Source organism: Kogia breviceps, chromosome 1 (genome assembly GCF_026419965.1).
Source record: "Kogia breviceps isolate mKogBre1 chromosome 1, mKogBre1 haplotype 1, whole genome shotgun sequence".
NCBI classification, from domain to species: Eukaryota; Metazoa; Chordata; class Mammalia; order Artiodactyla; family Physeteridae; genus Kogia; species Kogia breviceps.
The window spans coordinates 185,888,112-185,908,946 of NC_081310.1; the positions used below are offsets into that span (position 1 = coordinate 185,888,112).

A 20,835-nucleotide genomic window follows, 5' to 3' on the forward strand; every position below is an offset into this window, starting at 1 on the left:
TGGGAGTGGGGGAGGGAGGGGGGGTGGGGGGGGAGGCTGGGTGACTCAGCAGGGGTCAGACCCACCTGGGGGCCTCCATTAAGGGCAGCTCTCTCTGAATGGCCAAAGGGCCAAGTCCTACTCACAGGATAGCTTAGCCACCCTTCTGGTGCCATGAAAGAGTGGGTTCTCTAGGAGAGCAGCTAATAATAATAATGGCAAACACTTCTACTGGGCTTACTTGCTTACTCTAATCCGTGGCTTAAGAGGTGGGCACATTGTCTCTCATTTTGCAGATAAGAGAAAAAGACAGGACCCTCCCACCAACTCTCCAGCTGGTTAACAGGTGGGAAGCAACCCAGGGAGGCATCTGGTCACCTGTCCTCCGTCTTCCCTTTCTCCCCAATCACACCTGGGTCTGACCTGCAGTTCTGCAGAGTGTGGATACCCCCTGAGAGGCCCCCCACCCCAGCGCAGCATCCGTGGCCCTGGACCGGTGGTGGCCTGGTTCCAGTTCCTCATCTGCTCCCGCCTAGCTGGGTAACTTCACGTTGGTTGTTTAACCTCTCTGAGCCTCAGTTTACCCTTCTGGGAACGGAGGATCCTAGCGACTGTGTTATCTCCCGCTCCAGTTCCGGTGAGACTTCCAGGAGTGAGCAGATAAAGAGGGCTTTTGAAGAGTAGGAAGAGCTGCACTCACGACACTGCAATTATTACTGTTACCTCAATATGGAGACAAGGGAAGGGGAGGAGGTGCAGTGACAGTTGCCAAGTTACCGGGAGCTGTCTGCAGCAGCTTCTGGCCCTGCCCGTCCCACTCGGGAGCTGGGCCACTGGGTCCCTCCCCACACACCCCGCCACACCCTTTCCCTGGGAGAGACGGGCACTCCGAGAGGGAGGGGAGCCAGGGCCAGATGGCTGGTGGCCACACACCTGCAGGGCCGGAAGGTGACCCTGCAATGTGGCTGGCCCAGACTCCAGGTGGGCTCTGGCTGTCTGTGTGACCTTGGGCAAGTCACCTCCTTTCTGGCTGCCGCCTATTCCTGTGTCCAGGTGTCCTGTACCTACAGGCAGGTGTCCAGGCCAGACAGGGCAGCAATGGAGCTGGACCTAGAGAAGAGGCTTGGCGGTGGCAGCAGGAACCCGGGGCTGTGATGGGGAGGCCGCTGGGGGCTGGGTGACAGCACTGAGGGCCTGGGTTGAGAGCGGCTGTGATGCATGTAGTGGAAGAACCCTGGCCTAGAGTGAAACCCCTGCACTGCCCTTTCCCTGGAGTGACCTTGGGCTTGTCACTTAACCTCTCTGAGCCTCAGTTTTCTTATCTGGAAAAAGGCTGATAATAATCCAACCTCACAAGACTGCCATGGTGATTGAATGAGACAATGCCTGTGTAAACTGTAGAGCGTGGTGCAGATATGACTACGGTCCTGGCCAGGGGAAAGGAAAAGCGGGGAGAGTTCCCCATGTCCCAGCTGCTGCGTGTGCAGGAAGAAGGCAAAGCATTTTAAGCTGAGCCAGGCCATAAGGGTCAGGAGGGTTTCCAGAGAAGCGGGGAGGGGGCAGAGACGTGGGAGGCCCCCGTGTGAACAGAATGATGGAGATCAGGAGGAGACAAGGGTGGGATAGGAGAGAAAGGGGAGGGACAGAGAGATTCATGTTCATGAGAGGGAGGAAAATAACCAAATAGGGGGAGGTCTGCGGAGACCAGAGGCAGAGGAGAGTGCATGGTGGGCTAGAAAGGTGGGGAAGAGGTGTGTGAGAGGTGAGGAAGGCTAAGAGGAGGAGGAGGAGGCATCAGGAGGGTAGGGGGTAGGGAGGGAGGCAAGAACCTGAGTTTATTAATTTCCTCAGAAGCCCTGATTGAGCAACTACTATTTTCTAAGAGATAATACAGTGTAGCATTAGGCACCTAATTAGCGTCTAGATCCTATGGTTGGAGGTTCAAATCCTCTGTATTTCACTTACTATCAGTGTGACCTTGGACACGTTGCTTAACCTCTGTGTCTTCGTTCCCTCCTCTGAAACAGGATTAAATGAGGTAATACAAGTGAAGCCGTTCGCGCAGGGTCTGCACACGGTACGTCCTGCGTCAGGGTTGGCTGCCGTTGCTGTTGTTACTGTTACTATTACTTCCCTGATGTGACGTGCTGGGTCCACAGGGCTGGCTGCCCATGCTCTGAAGTTCAGATCTTTGGCTCTGGCATCTGAACCCAACCTGGGTTCAGATGCCTGCTCTGCCTCATTAACTGTGACCTTGGGCAAGTTAATATACCTTGCTGAGCCTCAGTTTCCTCACGTGTAAAGCAGGTAGACTTTGAGCACCTGCCTCACTGGGGAGCTGTGAGGATTAAGACAACTCATGGCAGGCACGGGGAGGCTGTGGCTTTTGTTATTATTGTCCTTCTATCCCTGCAGAGCTGGGATGGATTGAGGCAGGCAGGACCCAGGGCCTCCGATTTCTGCTCTGTTCTCATCCTGGAGCCCCTCGCTTCCCCTGCCCCTTAGGGCCTCAGCAGTGACCTTTGAGGTGGAGGGGTTGCCTGTGAGGGGCAGACTCTGGACAGACAGGAACCGGAGGGCTGAGGGCCTTGGGCAGCACTCCAACAGAAGCAAGACCCCCCTTGTCTTGAGAGACCTACCGAGTCCTGTGCCAACGTGAGCAGTGCTGCGTGAGGGGGCACCTGGACGCAGGGAAGCGGAGGCGGGTTCTGGAAGGGGAGCGTGTCGGGGAGCTGCTGCCAGGCTGACCTGCAGTGGCCACAGCCTGAGCCTTGGGGTATGAGAAGGGACAGACAGAAGGACAGCACCTGAATAGCTCAATCATGGGCCAAAACGTCCACTCGGCAGCCAGGGCCACCAAGACAGTGATCTCTACCATCAAGGGGACCCAGCTTCACCTGGGCTTCAACTCCAGGACTTCCTGGCCCTTGGACCATCTCTGCTCTCCATGCTGACCTGGCACCGCCCTGCTTTGTCAAGGGCATGGCTTTAAAGTCTGACTCTGTCACCCACTTGCTAGGGGAAGTGGCTTCATCTCTCTGAGCTTTAGTTTCTCCATCTGTAAAAAAAAAAGGGGATAAATAATGCCAGCCTCCCAGCACAGTAGTGAAGGTGTAATATGCCTGACACGGTTCCAGGCACATAGTCGGTCTCAAGGGTCCCCATGGCAGCCTCAGTGGAATTTGCCTGGACCATTTCTATGGGCCTCTCGCCACTCCCCCTTCCCCAGTCTCTCCCCAGGTCACTGTACCTTGTAGTCTATAGCAACCTGTGTTTAGGCCATCGTCTTGCTCACAGACCTTTAATGCCTTCCCGCTGTCAACATTCATTCATTCACTCACTCATCCATTTAACAAATACTTAATGAGACCCTAACATGGGGAGCCAGAGTTTACCATGAATGCGTGAATACCAGAGAATTCATTGTGTGAATAGCTTCTAGCTGCCCAGGCTCTATGATGAATTTTTTCTGGAAACTGAGGCTGAGAGGGGTGTGTCACTGATTTAAGGTCACACAACAGGTAAGCGCCTGGGAGTATCTCCCCTACAACGATGCCACAGGCCTAAAATGTCACTGCCACCATGTCTAGCCTCTGGGTCAAGCACTACCCAGTTCAGGACCCCCTTTTAAGGTGCTAGCCCCCCTGGGAGGTGGAGAGGCATCTGGTACCTGCGGCAGGGCTATGGACAGTTCCTCTGAGCTGTTTCTCCCTGAGTAGCTGGGCCCAGGGGAGCCAGCAAGGGGGCTCAGAGCTTCCTCAGCGTCTCCTTCCTGGGCCAGGTTCCCACAGGCTCTTCCGTTCTTGGGGTGTGGCAGTCCCAGCTCCGCCTGACTCAAGCGGGGCCGTGGGCTGAATGACTCACCCTCTCAGGACGAGCCTTGGTCGAGGGGCTGGGATGGGGGTGCAGCCACGTCAGGGTGGCCCTAGGTGGTGGGTGGAAGCCAGGACTGCTTGCCTATCCCTGGGCCACCTGGATCCCAGGAACCACTGGGCACTTCCTCTCCCTGACCCCAGAATTAGCTTCCTCGGCAGGCTTTGTAGGGTAATAGGAGCTGACTTCACCCTCACCAGACCTGCTTCCTTTCTTCAGGGAGGGCCGTGGGTGTGGGCAAGGAGTCTGGTCTCGATGTCAGTCAAGCGCCACGCAGATGCTGCTCTGCCACTGACCAGCTGTGTGACCTCTGCATACCTCTGCGTCCTCCTCTGTAAAGTGGGAATGCCAGCGTGGTGATGAGTCTGTGCCCTCAGGCCTGGAAAGAGGGGCTTGGCACGGGACCTGGCACATAGTTGGCCCAATGAGTGTCCGTTATTGTTATTAATAATAGCAATGGCCTAGGTGGCCTCTCAGCCTTAAGGCCACTCTGTTCCTAAAGGCTCAGGGAGAGGTGCATAGAGGCCGGGCTACCTTGCTTAGTCCAGAGGTCAGGGCTCAGCCCTTTATAGCAACCCTCACTGCCCCCTGCCTCAGTCTTCCCGTCTTCAGAATGGGCTGTGGACATCCTCTTGGCTGGAGTATGGGTTAGGGAGGCCTAATGGAGAGCTGGAAGTGAGACCCTTGTCTATAGCTCTGATCCCTGGGGAAGGAGAGCCTGTTTGGCAGCCCTGCTCAGGAAGCCCCTCCTCTCCTGCCTCCTGGGGAACCCAGGACCCCCTCCTCCGTGAAATCTGTCCCTCTTAATGTCCCCCAACTCTGAGAGTGACTCTGCCTCCCAAAGTTCACAAATCTCCCAACATGGGGCCCTCCCTGACCTCAGACTCTTTTTCTCTTCCAGGAGGAGAGATGGGCAGAACCAGAGCTTCCCTCAGGCACTAGACCTGCCACGAGTGGACTTAGTTCCCTCCCAGACTGCTTCACTCCACCCTAAGGTAAGTGCCCGCCTCCCCACAGCCCCTGGTCTGAGGTAAAATGTTTGGGTAGATGCTGCTTGGGGTTTAGCCCCCGACAAGGGTATACCACTCCTCACCCCCAGATGGGCCCGGTACAGTCTCAGAAGTTGAACCAGGGTCTGTAGCACTGTTGGGGGCAAAGCAACTGGGAATAAACTGGCCAAACAGCTATTCTTCCTTATATTCATTATCAACATCACCATCAGTTTCCTCAGCTGTCAATCAGGTATAATGGTAATGCCCCACTTCACAGGGCTACGGTGAGAGGTGGCCCTGTGAAGTGGGGTAAAGTGTGAAAAGTGATGATAAAAAACTCTATACAATATGTGGCACAGAGTAAGAGCCCTATAAATGAGGCTATTCTTGTTGTTTTCATCAAAATCAAATGTTTGCCCAGCACCTGACCCGTGTCAACTTTGTGCTGGGCACTGAGGTGCCAGAAATCAATCTGACACAGACCCTGCCCTCAGGGAGCCACAGTCCAGTTAGGAGAAAAATAACTAAACAACTTACACAGGGTGTCAAATACCAGTAATAACCACTAGCATTTATTGAGATTTACTACGTGCCAGCTGGGTACTTAATGCTTTACGTGCAGTATCTCATTGCATTCTCAAACTCTAACTACTATGTACTTATATTAGTACTCTTATCAGTCCCATTTTGCAGATGAGAAATCGAGGCTCAGAGAGGTTAGGTTACTTGCTCAAAGACACACAGGTAGGATGTGATGGGTCTAGGACCAGAACTCATGCTATCTGACCAGAGTGCCTAGTCTGGTGGCATCTCTAATGCAGAGGGTAATAAGCTCTCACTTTTGTAGTACACTTTTCAGTTTCTAAAGCACGTCCACAGATATCATGCCTCTTGGTCCTTCCATCAAACCTTGGTGGTAGGCATTCTCTAGATGAGGATCCAGATGCTCAGAGAGGGGAAGTGGTTTTCCCAAGGTCACACAGCCAGGAAATAGCAGAGGCAGGATCTGCCAAGCTCATTTCCCAGTGCTCTGACCTGGAACAAGGGCCATATACCTCTTCTAGGCCAGGAGGGCACATGTCCAAAGAATGGTGTACTTTTGGATCACCACCTCCAAGGGGGTCCAAGTGCAGCGGGTCCTAGGGACCATACCAAGGGGTTCTTGAGATCCTCTCCTGTTGTCTGTGCCTGGGCGACAGCCCAGGACTGGGCCATGTGGATCCTGGGAATTGGCAGGTAGGGAGTGACTCCATGGCAGCTGGGCTCAGAAGTGAGTCTCCCAGTCCCTCTCCCCCTGAGCATCCGGTAGGAGGCCTGGGTTCACTTCCCCTTCCTGGGTCTCAGTGTTCCTGTTGGAAAAATGAGGGTTAGAAGAGCCCATCTCCCTGAGTCCTGCCTGCTTGGCCAGCCTGGGGCTGGCCTTCTCAGATTAGCTCTGCGCTACCTCCCCTCTGCCCAGTTTGGCTAGAAGCCTTCATTTGTGCCAATACAGCCCAGCCGGCTGCGGGCTCCCAACTGCCCCATCCCAACAGCCCGCCTCCACCCCAGAATCAAGACACAGTCTGTACATCGTACTCCTTTGACAGCAAAGGAAACCAGGGCCCAGAGAGACTGGGTCCCCAGCAAACCAGTGGTGGGGCTGAGGGGTCCCAGGTCTGTGACACATTCTCCACTCCCCCTCCCCCAGCTCTGCATACATTTATAACGTTGATGGTGGAGCCAGTGTGAGGGGCAGTTGACCTCCCTGTGCCAGTGGGCAAATCCCTGCCCCTCTCTGGGCCTCAGTTTCTGATCTGTAATACAGAGGTGGCAGTTTCTTTTCTACTCACCTTGCCAGCTTGCAATTGGGGGATGACTGTGAAAGTAATTTTGGAAAGTTCAGATTAGGAAGCTGAACTATTATCAGCATCGTTATGTTCCCAGGGCAGGACAGAACACCCAGAAAGGACATCCCCCTCTCACTGGGAAGCCACATTTGTATAGACACTGAGCTATCAAAGACCCTCCCACCCTGCCCTGCTGTAGGATTTTTTCTGCTTGAGGATTTAGAAATCTGCGCACATGTACATACACAGCCTACCCACACCTACATACATGGGTGCATTCACATGTCTGCAGATGTATTCAGAGACTCGCACATGTACACATGCATGTATATACAGATACACGTGTACAAACACACAAATATGCACACCCAGGATGTCCCCATCTGATCTCAGAGTCACACACATCTACACAGCTGCGTGCACACACGTGCACGCCCTCCACTCCTGGCACACAGATGTCTCCGGTGATGCAAGCAGCTCTTGCCTCCTCCCAGTGTGGGAATGAATGTTTCTCTGGCTGCATTTCGATGGGTGCCCGGAAGCGCTCAGGCCTGGAAGTGCCTGCGTGAATCAATATTTGCTGCTGTTAATTATTAAAAACAAAGCTACACTGTGTCTGGAATACACATCTCCAGAGTTCCCACTGGCTTCCTGGGCTCCAGCTTGACCCAGGGCCAGGTCTGGGGGAAAGGAAGGTGCAGTGCCTTCCTTCCAGGAGGCCTTGGCCCTGGAGATAGAGAGTGGTGGGTAGCTGCCAGCAGCTCCTTCAGGAAGCTGAAGAGAGGTTGGGTACTGAGCTGGTGGGCAGCCCTGCCCCACAGGGTCTGAAGCGGCTGGTGTTGACTTGGCCACAGCTCAGGAAGCAATTGCTGCTTTCCCAGCATCTGTCTGGGGAGGGGATGCTGAGGCCCTGCCCCCCACTGTATAGTGGCAGACACAATGCAGGGTCAGCTGGAAGGGCTTGCAGAGGCCTTATATTTTACAAATGGGGAACCTGAGGCCTACAGAGGTGGCAGGGACTCACTCAGGTCTACTCAGCAAGTTGTAGCAAGGCCAGAGCTAGAACCTGTATACACTGAAGTCTTCTCCATGTGTGGGTCCTTGGCAGGGCCTGTTCCCTCCCTCTCCCAGGATCGGGGCAGTTAGGGACAGGTATGGGCATGGGGCCTGGGGAAGGGAGGGTACAGGTCAGCCACTGGCAGGCATTAGAGGGGCGTGGAGGTGGGAAGGGAGAGAGCTCCAAGCCTTTCCCTGGATTCCTAGTTCTGCCTTTTCCAAGCTGTGTGATCTTCAGCATGATATTTTATCTCTTGGAATCAGTTGTGGGGCGAGGATAAGACTTGCAAAGGGTCCAACATTGAGTAGATGCTCAAGTAAAGCCCTCTGTCTCCAAGGCAACCCCCCAACCCCCGCCACTTCCTCCCCGACTTCAAAGCCCAGCCCAAGAAGCCCATCCCTGAGGCCCTAAGGCGTGGTACCCAGAGTTTGGGAAGGTAGAGGAGGCAGGGTAAGGGTGCGCTGGAGAGCCTCGGGGCTCAAGGGCCCGCGCCGAAAACTCCCAACACTCTAGCAAGAGCGCGCAGGCGCAGTGTCCGGGAATCGAGCCGGGGGCGGGGCCTCCTGTGTCCCCGCCCCGGATCCCCGAAGCCCCGCCCCGGTCCCCGCGCCGCCCGTACCTGGCGCCCCGCCCCCTCAGGGCCCGGCAGCCCGGGGAGCCCAGCGCAGGCAGCGCGCCGCGGGAGCCCGAAGCCGGGAGCGCGGAGCTCGGCGCTGCGGGGCCCGGGCCGGGGCTCGCGCGGGCCGGAGCCGGCTGGGTCAGCTAAAGCGCTGCCGAGGAGGGGGCCGGGGCCGGGCCGAGCTCAGGATGGCGCAGCCGCGGCCCCTGGAGCCCCCGGGCCATCCTCGGAGGGGATCACTGCCCTCTGGGGCCGGCTGGCAGGTGAGGACCAGGGCGAAGGCGGCCTGGCCGAGGGGGTCCGCGGGAGACGGATCAGCCCAACTTCTTCGGAGCCCGGCAGGCTCTGCCCCAGTCAGGGCGGGTGTGCGAGGCTCCGTCATGGAGGGTGTGTTAGCTTCTGGGCTGACACACGGTCACCGAGGCCACAGGGCACACCCCTGCCCTGGGGTCCCAGGCCTTGAGCTCTTTCTGCAGCTGCCTATGGAACGCAGTGCCCGTGGTGGCACTGTGGCTCTGGGCTATGGGGGCACTCTGTGTGTGTGTGTGTGTGTGTGTGTGTGTATGTGTGTGTGGGGGCGCTAGCCTTGGGACCACTTCATCCATCCCCTCCCCTCTTTAGGAAGGGTCTGAATGTCACAGTGTAACTTTGCTTGGTGCCCTGGGGCACTTCATTCACAGCCTTCCATGTGTCAGAGCGTCTGATGCACTAGTGAGGCTGTATCTGTGGGTATCACTTGTTGCTGTGTGTGCGCTCTGGGTGACAGTACCATGTGTCAGTGTTTATGTGGCTGTGAGTCCCAGAGCGTTGTTTCTGGCCATGTAAGGCCATGTTACCCTGAGTGGGGTATTCTGGGGGACATCAGTGCACCCGTATCACTCACGCTGGGACTGTGCTGGGCTGAGGTTATGTGGCTCACCCAGGCACAGACGCTGATGTTGCTGTTGTGCAAGGTGTTGGCTGACAGGCGTGTTTGTCTACCTGGACTGCAGATGTGTGTCTGTGGTCTCTGCTCTAATTGCCTGTGGAATTGTCTCTTCCAAGCTCAGAAGTGTTGGGTGTGGCCACAGGGGCGATGGGTCACCATCTCCTGTGGACTCCTGTCGTGCATTTTACAGGGTGGGTTTTGCCTCTGTGGGCAGGCCTCACAGTGCGCACATGGGGTGTCTGTGTCTTGTGATCTTTAACAGACAGCTCCGTGTGTGTGTGTGTGTGTGTGTGTGTGTGTGTGTGTGTGTGTGTGTTTCAGACCAATGCCCCTCCTCCTTGGTGATTAACCACTTCCACAGTTGCTGCATGCTTTTTCTTTTTCTCAAAACTCATTTAATGTTATGGGATCAAGTCTGTCATGTCTTTTATACAGGGAGTGTGACTGATGGGGAAGGGTGAACTTGTGCATGGCAGTGGGGCTCTGTAGCTCAGTTTCCATGAACATACCTGCCTGTGTCTGCGAGTGCATGCTATTGTGTCTCTAGGCACGCGGATGTGAGAGTAGTTTTGTGGCGTTCGCGTAGCTTCGTGTGCAATTACTGGTGCAGTTGCGCAGATCTGCAAAGGGGTGGCTTTGCATTTGTGTGTGCGGCTCTTATGGGACATAGACCTCTATGTGTGTGAGGGAGTGTGCTGTTGTGTAACGTAGGACCCTGACACATGTATTTGTATGTTAGCGTGTAGCTGTAAGAATTGATGTGCACAGGCCCGGTGGGTTTGTGCGTGTGGGTTTCTGTGTGTTTGCTTTCTTTGGTACAGTGAGACTGTGTTTAAATATTGGTGTGCAGGCCTGTGTGTGTTTGAGCGAGAGAGAGAGAAAGAGAGAGAGAGGGAGTGTGTGTTTCCTGGTGCACAACCCCAAAGCACATGTGTGTGTGAGCTCAGGCAGTGCCCCCACTGGACAGCAGGAGCCGACTGAATTGAGGCCTTGGAGGTGCTGGGGGAGGGGCACTCTCCTAGAGACTCTGGGGGCTTCCCAGGCCCAGCCCCCAGCTCCGCCAGCCGGCAAGGATGCCGCCTTCCAGGAAGGCTCGTAGGGAGTTGGCGCTGGAGAGGCTGAAGCTGCCAAGCACAGCTGGCAGATGCCCGGATTAACCCTGTGTGTGCCCTGGTTAGCCTCAGGAGAGGCTGGCTGGAGTGTGAGGAGGGAGGAGCGAGGAGGGGGAATGTGTGGACTCAGACACAGGTATTGGGCCAATGGGATATCCCAGCATTCTCTCCCCCAACAGACGCCCAGCCCACACTGCTTGGGGGGAGGATGGGGCCCTCCTTCCAGGGGTGAGTGGAACCACAGACCCTCCTGAGGATCCCAGCTGGGCACGTCTCTGGAGTTGGGACCTGGGGCTCTTCTGAGGGGTCCGTGGGCCGATCCGGGCGCTGCCAGTCTTGCAGTGACATGGGGGAGATGTCTCTCCCCAAAGGTCAATACCTTCTTTGTCTGAGGCAGCAGCCTCCTCCTTTGGAGAAGGGGACTGAGTGGAGTGGGCTGCCTGGGGAGGGTGCTGGATTCTGGGCAGACTTCGCCGGGCAGTTGGTCAAACTCTGCCAGTCAGTGGCACAGAGCCCCATCCTGTGATGTCCCTTCCACTCGCTCTTGCTGCTTGGACAGGTCCATGGCGTTTGGTCCCTCCCACTTCCTCTTGCTGCTGGGACAGGTCCACGGCGTTTGGTCAGAGTTGGGGGACCAGGAGGGCTGGGGCAGGTGGAGACTCCTCGGAAACTTGCAGGATCAGCTGGGCTACCCCGGTGCTGACCTGCTCTCTCCTTTTCTGTTGCAGAACACAGATCTGTTTGAGATGATTGAAAAGATGCAGGTGAGGTGGGCTCTGGAGCCCGTTCTGGGGAGCCACAGAGGGGGCTGGACCGGGGGTGGGGGGCCCTTGCTGTATCCACAGCCCTACATCTCTCTGAGGACGGGCCGGGAGCTCTCGCAGACCGTGCCAGGAGGAGATGTTGGCAGTGTGTTGTCCAGAGCCCTTTGTCTGGGGTCGGAAGAGAGGATGGGGACTGACAGTGCCCGACTGCCTGACTGACCCAGGGCGCAGGCCCCGCTTGCGTCTCTCCAGCTCCCATCCCTGTGTAGGTTGCTGGGGTCAGTGCCTCAACCCACCCCGCGTACACATACCATCCCCCATCTCCCAAGAGGCATCACAGGCTCTGCAGGACCCTGTGTGGAATGGGGGGAGGGACAGATGCCAGGGCACAGGGCAACCAGAGCCTGGGCTGCAGGTCCGGGGAGGTGTTAAGGAACCGGGCAGCCCCTGCCCCCTCTGCCTGACCCCTGCCCATCCTCCACTCCCTAGCCCTGGTCTTCCAGGCCCTCGTCTGTGTTTTTCACTTGGGTGTGTGTTGGGAGGTGGCCGGGGGACTTGAACAAACCTCAGGAGTTTTCCTGATATCGGTTCACCCTCCAAACCCCGTCTCCTGCCATCTTCCTGTTTCCCTGCCTCTCTTAGTCTCTCCATCTCCACCTCTCCCCCTCCTTCTCTCTCTCCCCCTCTCTCTCCCTCTTGCTCTCAACAACACGTGTCTGTGTAGATGCAGCGGCCTCCCTCCCCAGCTCACACACAAGTGTGCACACTGGCCCTGCCCCTACTCGCAGCAGTGACCAGAGCCCTGAGCCCTCCCTGCTGCTGCCAGCCTCCCGCAGCCCCCCGTTCCCTCCAGGAGGGCCAGCCCTGCAGAGGCCTGAGTAACCCGGCGGCCAGCGCCCTGCCCTGGGAGCACCTCCACAGCACCATCTACCTGGAAGGGGTGCTGCTTCCAGCAGCCTGGGAAGGGCGTGACGGGACGTGCTGCCTTCTCTTTGCAGGGAAGCAGGATGGATGAACAGCGATGCTCCTTCCCACCACCCCTCAAAGTAGGTCTGAATCTGGAACCACTCCACCCTTCTGGGGGCCTTTGGCTTCCTGAGCAGTGCTCTCCAAAGGGCTTGGGGATGGGAGGGGACGGGAAGGGGGAGGCAGACACCCTGTCTAGGGGTGGGGTAAGTGCTGCCCCAGCCGAGCAGCCACCCCAGGAGAATCTGCACCCCCCTTCCGTGAAGTAGTCTTACTGTGGGCTGGTGCTGGGGCCAAGGGGGAAGCAGGGTTTACCCAGGTCCTGCCCTTTAGGAGGGGGCTTAGCCTCCTTTAGGAGGCTAAGGTGTGGAGAGCCCCTCCCTTGCTATAGGCCTTCATTCCAGCTCCTCCTCACCCCATCTGCACCACTGTAAACTCACCCTGCCTCTCCAGGCTTCCCCATCTCAAAATCGAAGCCCCACCTCTCACGATCGCCTGCTGTAAAAGGTTTTCCTTGAAACCTCTTATGATCAGCAGTTGCAGGAAGACTCGTACCCAGCACCCAGGAGGCTTAAGCTCCCCCTCTCCATGTAACTCCTGCCTGGGATGGCTGAGGGGGAGGGGGAGAGACGGAGAGGTGGGGAGGGGTAGCCTCGTTGCCCCCCAACCTCCGTGAAGAGACTAACAGGAAGCTTGGGACCAAAGGAGGCGTGAGGAGGCTCTTTAGACTCGGAATTTTCTTGGGGTGGGAGCTGCATAGCCCCTCCAGGTAGGCATTACGGTACCATGGTTGGTGATTTGGGACCCCAATAATCCAAGAATTATCAGTGGCTGGGCTTAGGGGAGTGGACCCAGGGCTGCAAGGATGAGGGTTAAAGTGGGGTTCATGGGCACAAGGCTGATGCTTTGTCTGGAACAGGGCTTCTCAAAGTGTGGTCCTCAGACCAGAAGCCTTGGCATCACCTGGGAGCTTGTTGGCATAGAAATTCTTGGGCTGCACCCAGACGCACAGCATAAGAAACTCTGGGGGTGGGGCAAAGCAATCCGTTTAATGAGCCCTCCAGGCCATTCTGATGCACTGAGAACCACTGGTCCAGAGGCTTCTTCTGGGGACACAGTGAGCCTCCTTTTCCCCAGGCAGGAGACCCAGAAGAGGCTGCCAGCACTCAGTGAGCTAAGCCTGCCTCAGTCCCTGCCTCGTGGGGTCAGCCCACATGGCACGGGGAGATAAGGACGCAGCCCCATCCGCACCCCCAGCCCCAGGGTGCTGGCTGAACAACAGGTGTTCTGGGGAGGCTGGAAGTGAAGGGTAAGGGCCCCACCCCAGCTGGGCCTCTGCCCTGCTTGTGTTTTGCAGACGGAGGAGGATTACATACCCTACCCGAGCGTCCACGAGGTAACCGACTGGATCCTACTGAGCCCATCTCCATCCCGAGCCCAGGAGGCACTCCCTCAGGGAGTCTGGACACCCAGGTCCTCCTCCTTGTCAAGAGCCTGACCACAGGCCTTGCTCTGGGTGTTGGAGACTCAGTTTACAAGCCCAAGACTTCAGAGCCCACGTGAACGCTTAGGCCTCTGAGTCAAATATGCCAGCCTCTCGGCCAACGTCATGCTCTCAGCTTTACCTGTCCCCACACTCCCATCCTTTGAGACTGGGACATGGGGCTGTGTGCATCTGGGTCTGTGCCTGCAGTGGGAGGAAAAGGGCTGGAGCAAGTGCCTCGAAGGAGGTGGATATGAGCCCTGGGACCCACATAGGCTCTGGACTGTCCCCTAGTACTCCTTAGCCATGGCAGAAGTGGCTCCAGGTCTGAATTGGGGGGTGTCTTGGGGTCCCCAGTGGCGTGCAGTGTGGGTGGCTCTCAGCTGAGTCCTCCTTCAGGTCCTGGGGCGAGAAGGGCCCTTCCCTCTCATCCTGCTGCCCCAGTTTGGGGGCTACTGGATTGAAGGCACCAATCACGAAATCACCAGCATCCCGGAGACAGAGCCGCTGCAGTCGCCCACGGCCAAGGTGAAGCTGGAATGCAACCCCACCGCCCGCATCTACCGCAAGCACTTTCTTGGCAAGGTGTGTGGCCTGCTGGTGTTGGGGGGCTGGGCTGGGTGGGGAGTGGGTCACAGCCCAGCCCTGGGGGAGGCGGGGCCTGGGAGGGAGCAGAACCGTGGGCTGGGCTGGCTGGCTGTGGCAGAGTCCAGGGAGCATGCGTAGTGGACTCACTCATTCAGTCAACAAACATTTATTGCAAAAGGCAGTGTTACGGCATAGTGGTTAAGAGAGACTCTACCAGGGTTTGAATCCTGGCTCTGTCACTACATGGGACATCAGGCAAGTCACTTGCCCTCTCTGTGCCTCTGTTTCTTTCTTTCTTTCTTTTTTTAAGATGGGGAGACTGGTTTTTTGTTTTTAGTAAATTTATTTATTTTCGGCTGCATTGGGTCTTCGTTGCTGCGTGCGGGCTTTCTCTAGTTGCAGCAAGCGGGGGCTGCTCTTTGTTGCGGTGCACGGGCTTCTCACTGCGGTGGCTTCTCTCGTTGTGGAGCACGGGCTCTAGGCGTGCGGGCTTCAGTAGCCGTGGCACACGGGCTCAGTAGTTGTGGCTCGTGGGCTCTAGAGCTCAGGCTCAGTAGTTGTGGCGTATGGGCTTAGTTGCTCTCTGGCATGTGGTATCTTTCCTGACCAGGGCTCCAACCCGTGTCCCCTGCATTGGCAGGTGGATTCTTAACCACTGCGCCACCAGGGAAGCCCCTGCCTCTGGTTCTTCATCTGTAAAAACGGAGATGGTGATGATACCCACCTCATGCCTTTAATGTAACGGTGTTTGTGAGGCATTTAGAATGGTGTCCGGCACAAAGTAAGGGCTCAGTCAGGGTGAACAAATAATGAGCGCCAGCTGTGTGCCTGGTCCTGTTCTGGGCCCCAGGTATACAGCAGCAAACAAAACAGACCCAGGCCCTGCCCTCAGGCAGCTTGAGGTGGGGAAGACAGTAATTGCATGGTGTGACCTGGATTGGTACAACCCCTGCCCCATCACCTGCCCCAGAGCCGGGACCCTGCCCCGTAACAACCTGTCTTAGTGTCACCTGAGGACAACGGCGTTCCAGGCAGGAGCTATTGGGCGAGGCTGTGGGAGCTGGAGGGGAGGTCACACGCTGGGACCTTGTATGTGCCACGTTCCATGCCGAGTGCTGTCTCTGTGTCAGTTTACAAACGAGGTGGCGGAATGTAGCGTGGGCTCTGGAGTCTCGCGGCCTGGGTGCACCTATTGACTCTTCTGTTTATTGATGGTGTGACCTTGGGCAAGTTAGTTAACCTTCCCGAGCCTGTTTCCTCGTCTGTAAAAATGAGGGTGATAAAAGCATCGAGAGCCGTGTTTGGCACATAGTAAGCGCTCAGTAAACGTCAGCTGTTATTATTACACCTTCATAATTACTCTGTGAGATCAGGATCGTCCTAGTTTTTACAGAAAAGGAAACTGAGGCTCAGAGAGATAAAGCGACTTGGTTAAGTTCACACAGTTACTGAGCTAGGAACCGGGCATAGCTCTGGCTGAACTTGCATTAAGACACACTAAGGGAGGGGTCACGTTTCTAGCGTGTGTGCGTGCACTCGTGGGTGCTGGGAGGAGGGGTGACTCCTTGGGGTGTTGGGAAGCTGTGTGGACTCAGTCTGGGCCCAGGGCATTAGCCCGATGCTGGTGGGTATTGGTGCTAAGGTGGGGGGACAGGGTGACTGACCAACAGGCTCAGATGCAGGAGCCATTGCCTGGGGACAAACTCAGAACAGGGCAGGGGATTCCACCTGTGGGTGGAGAGAGACCTGCGTCCCCAGAACCCACTGTCCAGAGGCTCTTAATTGGGTCTGGCTGGTGGTGGGGCCTGGGGGACTATGTGGGCCTAGCACATAGTTGGTGCACAGAAAAGTGTGCTGAAGAAGTGGTGAGTGATAGAATGAAGGTGGTGCCTTGGGTACTGGAGGATTGGAAGAGGTACAGGTCGGGGGGTGGTAGAGGAGGCATGATGACCAGGGTCAGGCGGGCAGCACAGAGAGGAGGGGCCCCAGGGGCTGGCAGAGAGGCCAGGCCCTTCCCGCTGCAGGTGGGGTGCTGGGGAAGCAGTGGGGGCCCTGTTCTGGCAGAGGGAGGAAGTTAGGGTGACTTTGGCGTTGACCCACTGGGACCCTGAGCCCACTCTCCTCGGGCTTCTCTGGGCCCAGGCAGGGGGGTCTGGGGAAACTCCCCACCCCGGGGACTTGGGTGCAGACCTCCTCGCCAAGTGCCTGCCACGCCCTCTGTGCAGATAGTGCCAAGCCTTTGGGGGTTTCCATCACTCTGCCCCAGGTCCCCGCAGACTGCCCCTGAGCTGTGCATTTGTGGCGCATGTCCCCGGCCCCTACATCCTTTCCCGCCCATCCTTTGAGCACAGCTGTTTGTATTGAAACACGGCTTCCTTCCACGATGACTCCTGGGGTGGGTGTGGCTGAGGAGCCAGCCTCATTCCCAGGGCCGGGCTGGCAGGGGAACCCGGGGCCAGGTGGGGTGAAATCTTCTGGCACTTCCGGCTCTTGGCTTTGGGGCTTCCCCACCTGGAGGTACCAGACTGCCAGCTCCTCTCTGGGGGGTGCCGTCCCTGCTGCAGTTCCCCTGGGCCCTCGGGAGCATTTCTTCCCCACCCTGCGTCTTCCCTGGGTGAGGCAGGAGGGCAGGAACCGGCTCGGTCAGCCGGCCAGTGTGTTCATGAGATGTTTCGTTTCCTGATTCTCATGGGCCCTGGCTTCAGGGGCCACAGAGCAATCAGTTGACCAATCAGTCAGTTGGCATATTTTTATTGAGCACCTACTATGTGCCCAGCTCTGAGAGGGGCAGGGGCTGGGAGACAGCCATGCAGGTACAGGTGTGGTCCTGACTTTGCTGAAGACCCAGAGAGCCAAGGTTACTACAGACGTTTAGAGAACACCTACTCTGCATTACCTCTTTCAGTGCCTGCCACCCTCCCACAAGGTAGTGGGCCTCACTCCCATTTGATAGACTAGGAAACTGAGGCACAGAAAGGTGAGCGGACCTTCTCAGGTTACCCAGCTGGCAAGTGGCAGAGCTGGGATGTGAATGCAGGTCTCTCTGAGGCAACTAGTGCTGTTAGCCCGGACACCTGCTGCTAGGTGAAGGACCCCCATCCGGGGATGAGTTGGCTTTCTGGTCTGGTTTCTGGAAGCCTCAGGCTCAGCCTCACCCTCTCCCCTGGCCCCCCGCCTCCCACCACAGGAGCATTTTAATTACTACTCACTGGACACCGCCCTGGGGCACCTTGTCTTCTCACTCAAGTATGATGTCATCGGGGACCAGGAACACCTGCGTCTGCTGCTCAGGTGAGGGTGGGGTGAGGGGACCTGTGACTCTCAGCATCTGAGAGCCCATCTTATTTTACCCACTCTTCTCATTGAGACCCAGAGAGGGCCAGGGATTTGCCTGAGGTTGCACCGCAAGTTAGTGCCCAAGCCAGGCCTGACCGCCTCATCACCTCTGGACCTCGCTGGGGTCTGCCCTCTCTGGTCCTACTTGGTGTGGAGGGGCTCCCATCTCCCTTTCGCGCTGCCTCGCCCCTCAGCATGGGTCTTCTCCTCCCAGGACCAAGTGCCGGACATACCATGACGTCATCCCCATCTCCTGCCTCACTGAGTTCCCCAACGTGGTCCAGATGGCAAAGGTGAGGCCTCTGATCCTTCATGCTGAGCCCCCCTTGGATGCCCCAGGTGGGCACAGAGCTGGGCTGCAGCCTCGCCTTTGCACACCCTCATCTTTAGCCCCAGATCCTGGCCTGCCTGCTGTGGCCTGTCTCCAGGGTCCTGCTGCTCGCGTGTTCCCATGATGCCCACGTGCTGGCTGTGTGCTTTGGGCACTCTTTAGAGCACCTTTTGGAGACAGGGGCTCCAGTTCTCTGTACCCCATTCTGAGTGACAGTGAGCCTGCTTCAGCCTTGGTTGTCCCCTCTTTGTCCTCCACTGTCCTCCCCCCAGACCTTGGCCAGGGAGGCCCGGAGGCCCCACCCTCAGGCCCTCCCTTATCTGCTCCCTCAGCTGGTGTGTGAAGACGTGAATGTGGATCGATTCTATCCTGTGCTCTACCCCAAGGTATGGCTGGATCTGGGCCCTGCTCACTGGGAGTTGGTGGGTAACTAGGGGACCAAGCATTTATTGGGCACCTGCTGTGTGCAGGGCATTTTTCCTAAGTTCTCTCATTTAAACCTCACAATAACCCTGCAAAGTCCACAGTTTGCGGAAGAGGAACCAGAGGCCGAGAAAGGGTTGGTACCTTACCCAAGCATGCACAGCAGATAAGGAAGCCTGCCTTTGAACCTAGTGCTGTCCTCCTCGGAGGCGAGCCTTCCTTACCTCTGGAAACTCTCAGTGCCATTTGGGGACGCTCCTAAGGGTAATCTGTGCTCCTGAGCCAAGGTTCCACTGGTCTTGCCTTCTGACCCCAGAGGGGACCTGGGGAGAGAGCATAACACAGGCACCTCCATAGGTGCCGGCCCACAGACGGCAGCTGCACTTCCAGCTCTGGTGCTGGGTGCTGGGTTTGAGGCACTGTGACAATGTGGGATAAAGGGGAGGGACTTCTGTCTTCAGTGAGCCAGGGGCTTTCTGGAAAGAGGTGGACCCTGAAAGAAACGTATAGCCTGTGGCTCTGACTGAATTCCAGAGTGAGGTGAGGTCGCTGAAGCGTGGGTGGTCCTGAAGGAAGGGGGCTCAGAAATCAGATCCTGCTTCTCAGTTACCGAAAGCCCAAGGTGAGGAGGGGAACTTGCTCAAGGCTCCACGGCACACTGGTGCGACTTGGCCTGTTCTAGAATGATGAGATGGCTTTACAGAAGAGCCGGGAACAAGTTGGGTGTTAGAGCAGAGCAGGGGCGGGAGCTTATGGGCAGAACTCAGGAGCAATGCACTTAGCCTTTGGAATCCAACAGACCTGAGTTCAAGTCCCAGCTCTGCCATTTGCCAGCTGTTGACTTTAGCAAGTCAGTTCCTTAAGGTCTCGGAATGTCGGCGTCTTCATCCGTGAGATGCAGTCCGCGGGAGTGCCTCCCTCACAGGCTTGTTCTGAGGAGGAAATGAGTGGATGCATGTGTAGTGCCTGGCACAGCGCTTGGCACATAGAGCAATAAACGGTAACTTGAAAAAGCAGCGTGTTTCACCCATCGTCCTGTCCCCGCAGGCCTCCCGCCTCATTGTCACCTTCGACGAGCATGTCATCAGCAATAACTTCAAGTTCGGAGTCATTTATCAGAAGCTTGGGCAGGTGTGCTCACCTCCTCCTCCCTGCCCCCCCGCACATCTGGCCATGTACCTGGGACCTCAGACCTTTGTCAGGGAGAGCACCTGCCCAGGGACTCGGTTTCCCAGGAGCTCAGGGGCTGCCAGGGGTCCCCCTTCCAGCCTTCCTGGGTGTGAGTGGGGGCAGGAGGCCCAGCTCGATGACCTCTACTCTCTGTGCATCCCTAGACCTCCGAGGAAGAACTCTTCAGCACCAACGAGGAGAGCCCCGCCTTCGTGGAGTTCCTCGAATTCCTTGGCCAGAAGGTCAAACTGCAGGACTTTAAGGGGTGAGCATTGGGGTGGGACAAGCAGAGGATAATCCGACCCATGCCCTTGGGCAGGGAGGGAGCCCCCGTCCTGGCCCCGTGGAGGCCTGGCTGGGGCTGGAGACTGAGCCGTGGCCTGGGGGGCCTGGGGCAGGTTCCGAGGAGGCCTGGACGTGACCCACGGGCAGACGGGAACCGAGTCTGTGTACTGCAACTTCCGCAACAAGGAGATCATGTTTCACGTGTCCACCAAGCTGCCCTACACAGAAGGGGACGCCCAGCAGGTAGCCTGGGCACCCACCCACCTGCTTCCCACCTGTCCTCCTGTCCCCCATTTACCTACCCATTCAGTGTCCACCACACCAGACTCAGTGGGCCCTGGGGATAGAGAGATGGAAATGATCTAGTCCCCCAACTTGTGGCTTCTAGTTGGGGCAGGGTGACAGGCTACTGTGATGTTGTGCAAGCCTCAGTTTCCACATCTGTGAAATGGGGATAATAATGGCACCTACCTTATAGGTGAGCATAAATGAGGGTATGCACCCAGAGTGGCTAGAACAGTATCTGGTACATAGCAGGAGCTCAGTAAATGCGAGTATTTTTACAGGAAATGAAGGGTATTGTCAGGTCACATGGGGGCACTTAGACTGGGCAGAGGTTGGAGTCAGGCAAAGCTTTCGAGATAAAGTGACTTTTAGGCTGCAAAGAAGGTAGGAGAGGGAGGAGGAGCATTCTGGGGGAAAGAATGGCTTCTATCTTCTGCAAAGGCCTGGTGATGAGGAAGTGCAAGGCATGTTCCTGGAGCTGAACTTGGAAATTTGTCACCTTGTGCTAAGCTTCCTGCAGGGCTGTCCTCCTTATTTCCCCATGCCTCCACTCCAGGGGTACAGGGGGATACAAGGGTCATGTGAGAAAAATGGAAATGTTTATCTCTTACTTTTAATGTCTTAATTTTCTTTTAATAGATTCTCTGTTCATTTTAACAACAAAGATATATTGAGTGGAACTTATTTGTTCAAGAGGGGCCCATGTTTGCGGTATTTAGACAGGAGGAGGGTGAGAGGTAGGGCCTGGGGACCAAGAGTCCCGGGTTCAAGTCCCCTAACTCACTGTAGGGCTTGCAAGTCACTTCTGTCTTGGCCTC

At 56.8% G+C, this 20,835-nt stretch overlaps 1 protein-coding gene across 20 annotated transcripts in view; it reads left to right on the forward strand.

Annotated features, from left to right (window-relative positions):
* Positions 1-20,835, forward strand: part of RAP1GAP (RAP1 GTPase activating protein) — a 66,668-nt gene that overhangs the window by 32,288 nt on the left and 13,545 nt on the right. For all 20 annotated transcript variants that reach the window (XR_010836987.1, XR_010836988.1, XR_010837000.1 and 17 more), the window contains 11 exons: positions 4,754-4,847; positions 11,115-11,150; positions 12,149-12,196; positions 13,474-13,512; positions 13,999-14,184; positions 17,375-17,478; positions 17,738-17,816; positions 18,187-18,240; positions 19,325-19,408; positions 19,612-19,712; positions 19,846-19,975. Coding sequence is in view for 16 of the 20 variants with exons in the window: in XM_067015565.1 (XP_066871666.1) it covers positions 4,754-4,847; positions 11,115-11,150; positions 12,149-12,196; positions 13,474-13,512; positions 13,999-14,184; positions 17,375-17,478; positions 17,738-17,816; positions 18,187-18,240; positions 19,325-19,408; positions 19,612-19,712; positions 19,846-19,975 (955 nt within the window). In the remaining 4 variants the exon portion in view is untranslated. The remainder of the gene's footprint in view (positions 1-4,753; positions 4,848-11,114; positions 11,151-12,148; positions 12,197-13,473; positions 13,513-13,998; positions 14,185-17,374; positions 17,479-17,737; positions 17,817-18,186; positions 18,241-19,324; positions 19,409-19,611; positions 19,713-19,845; positions 19,976-20,835) is intronic.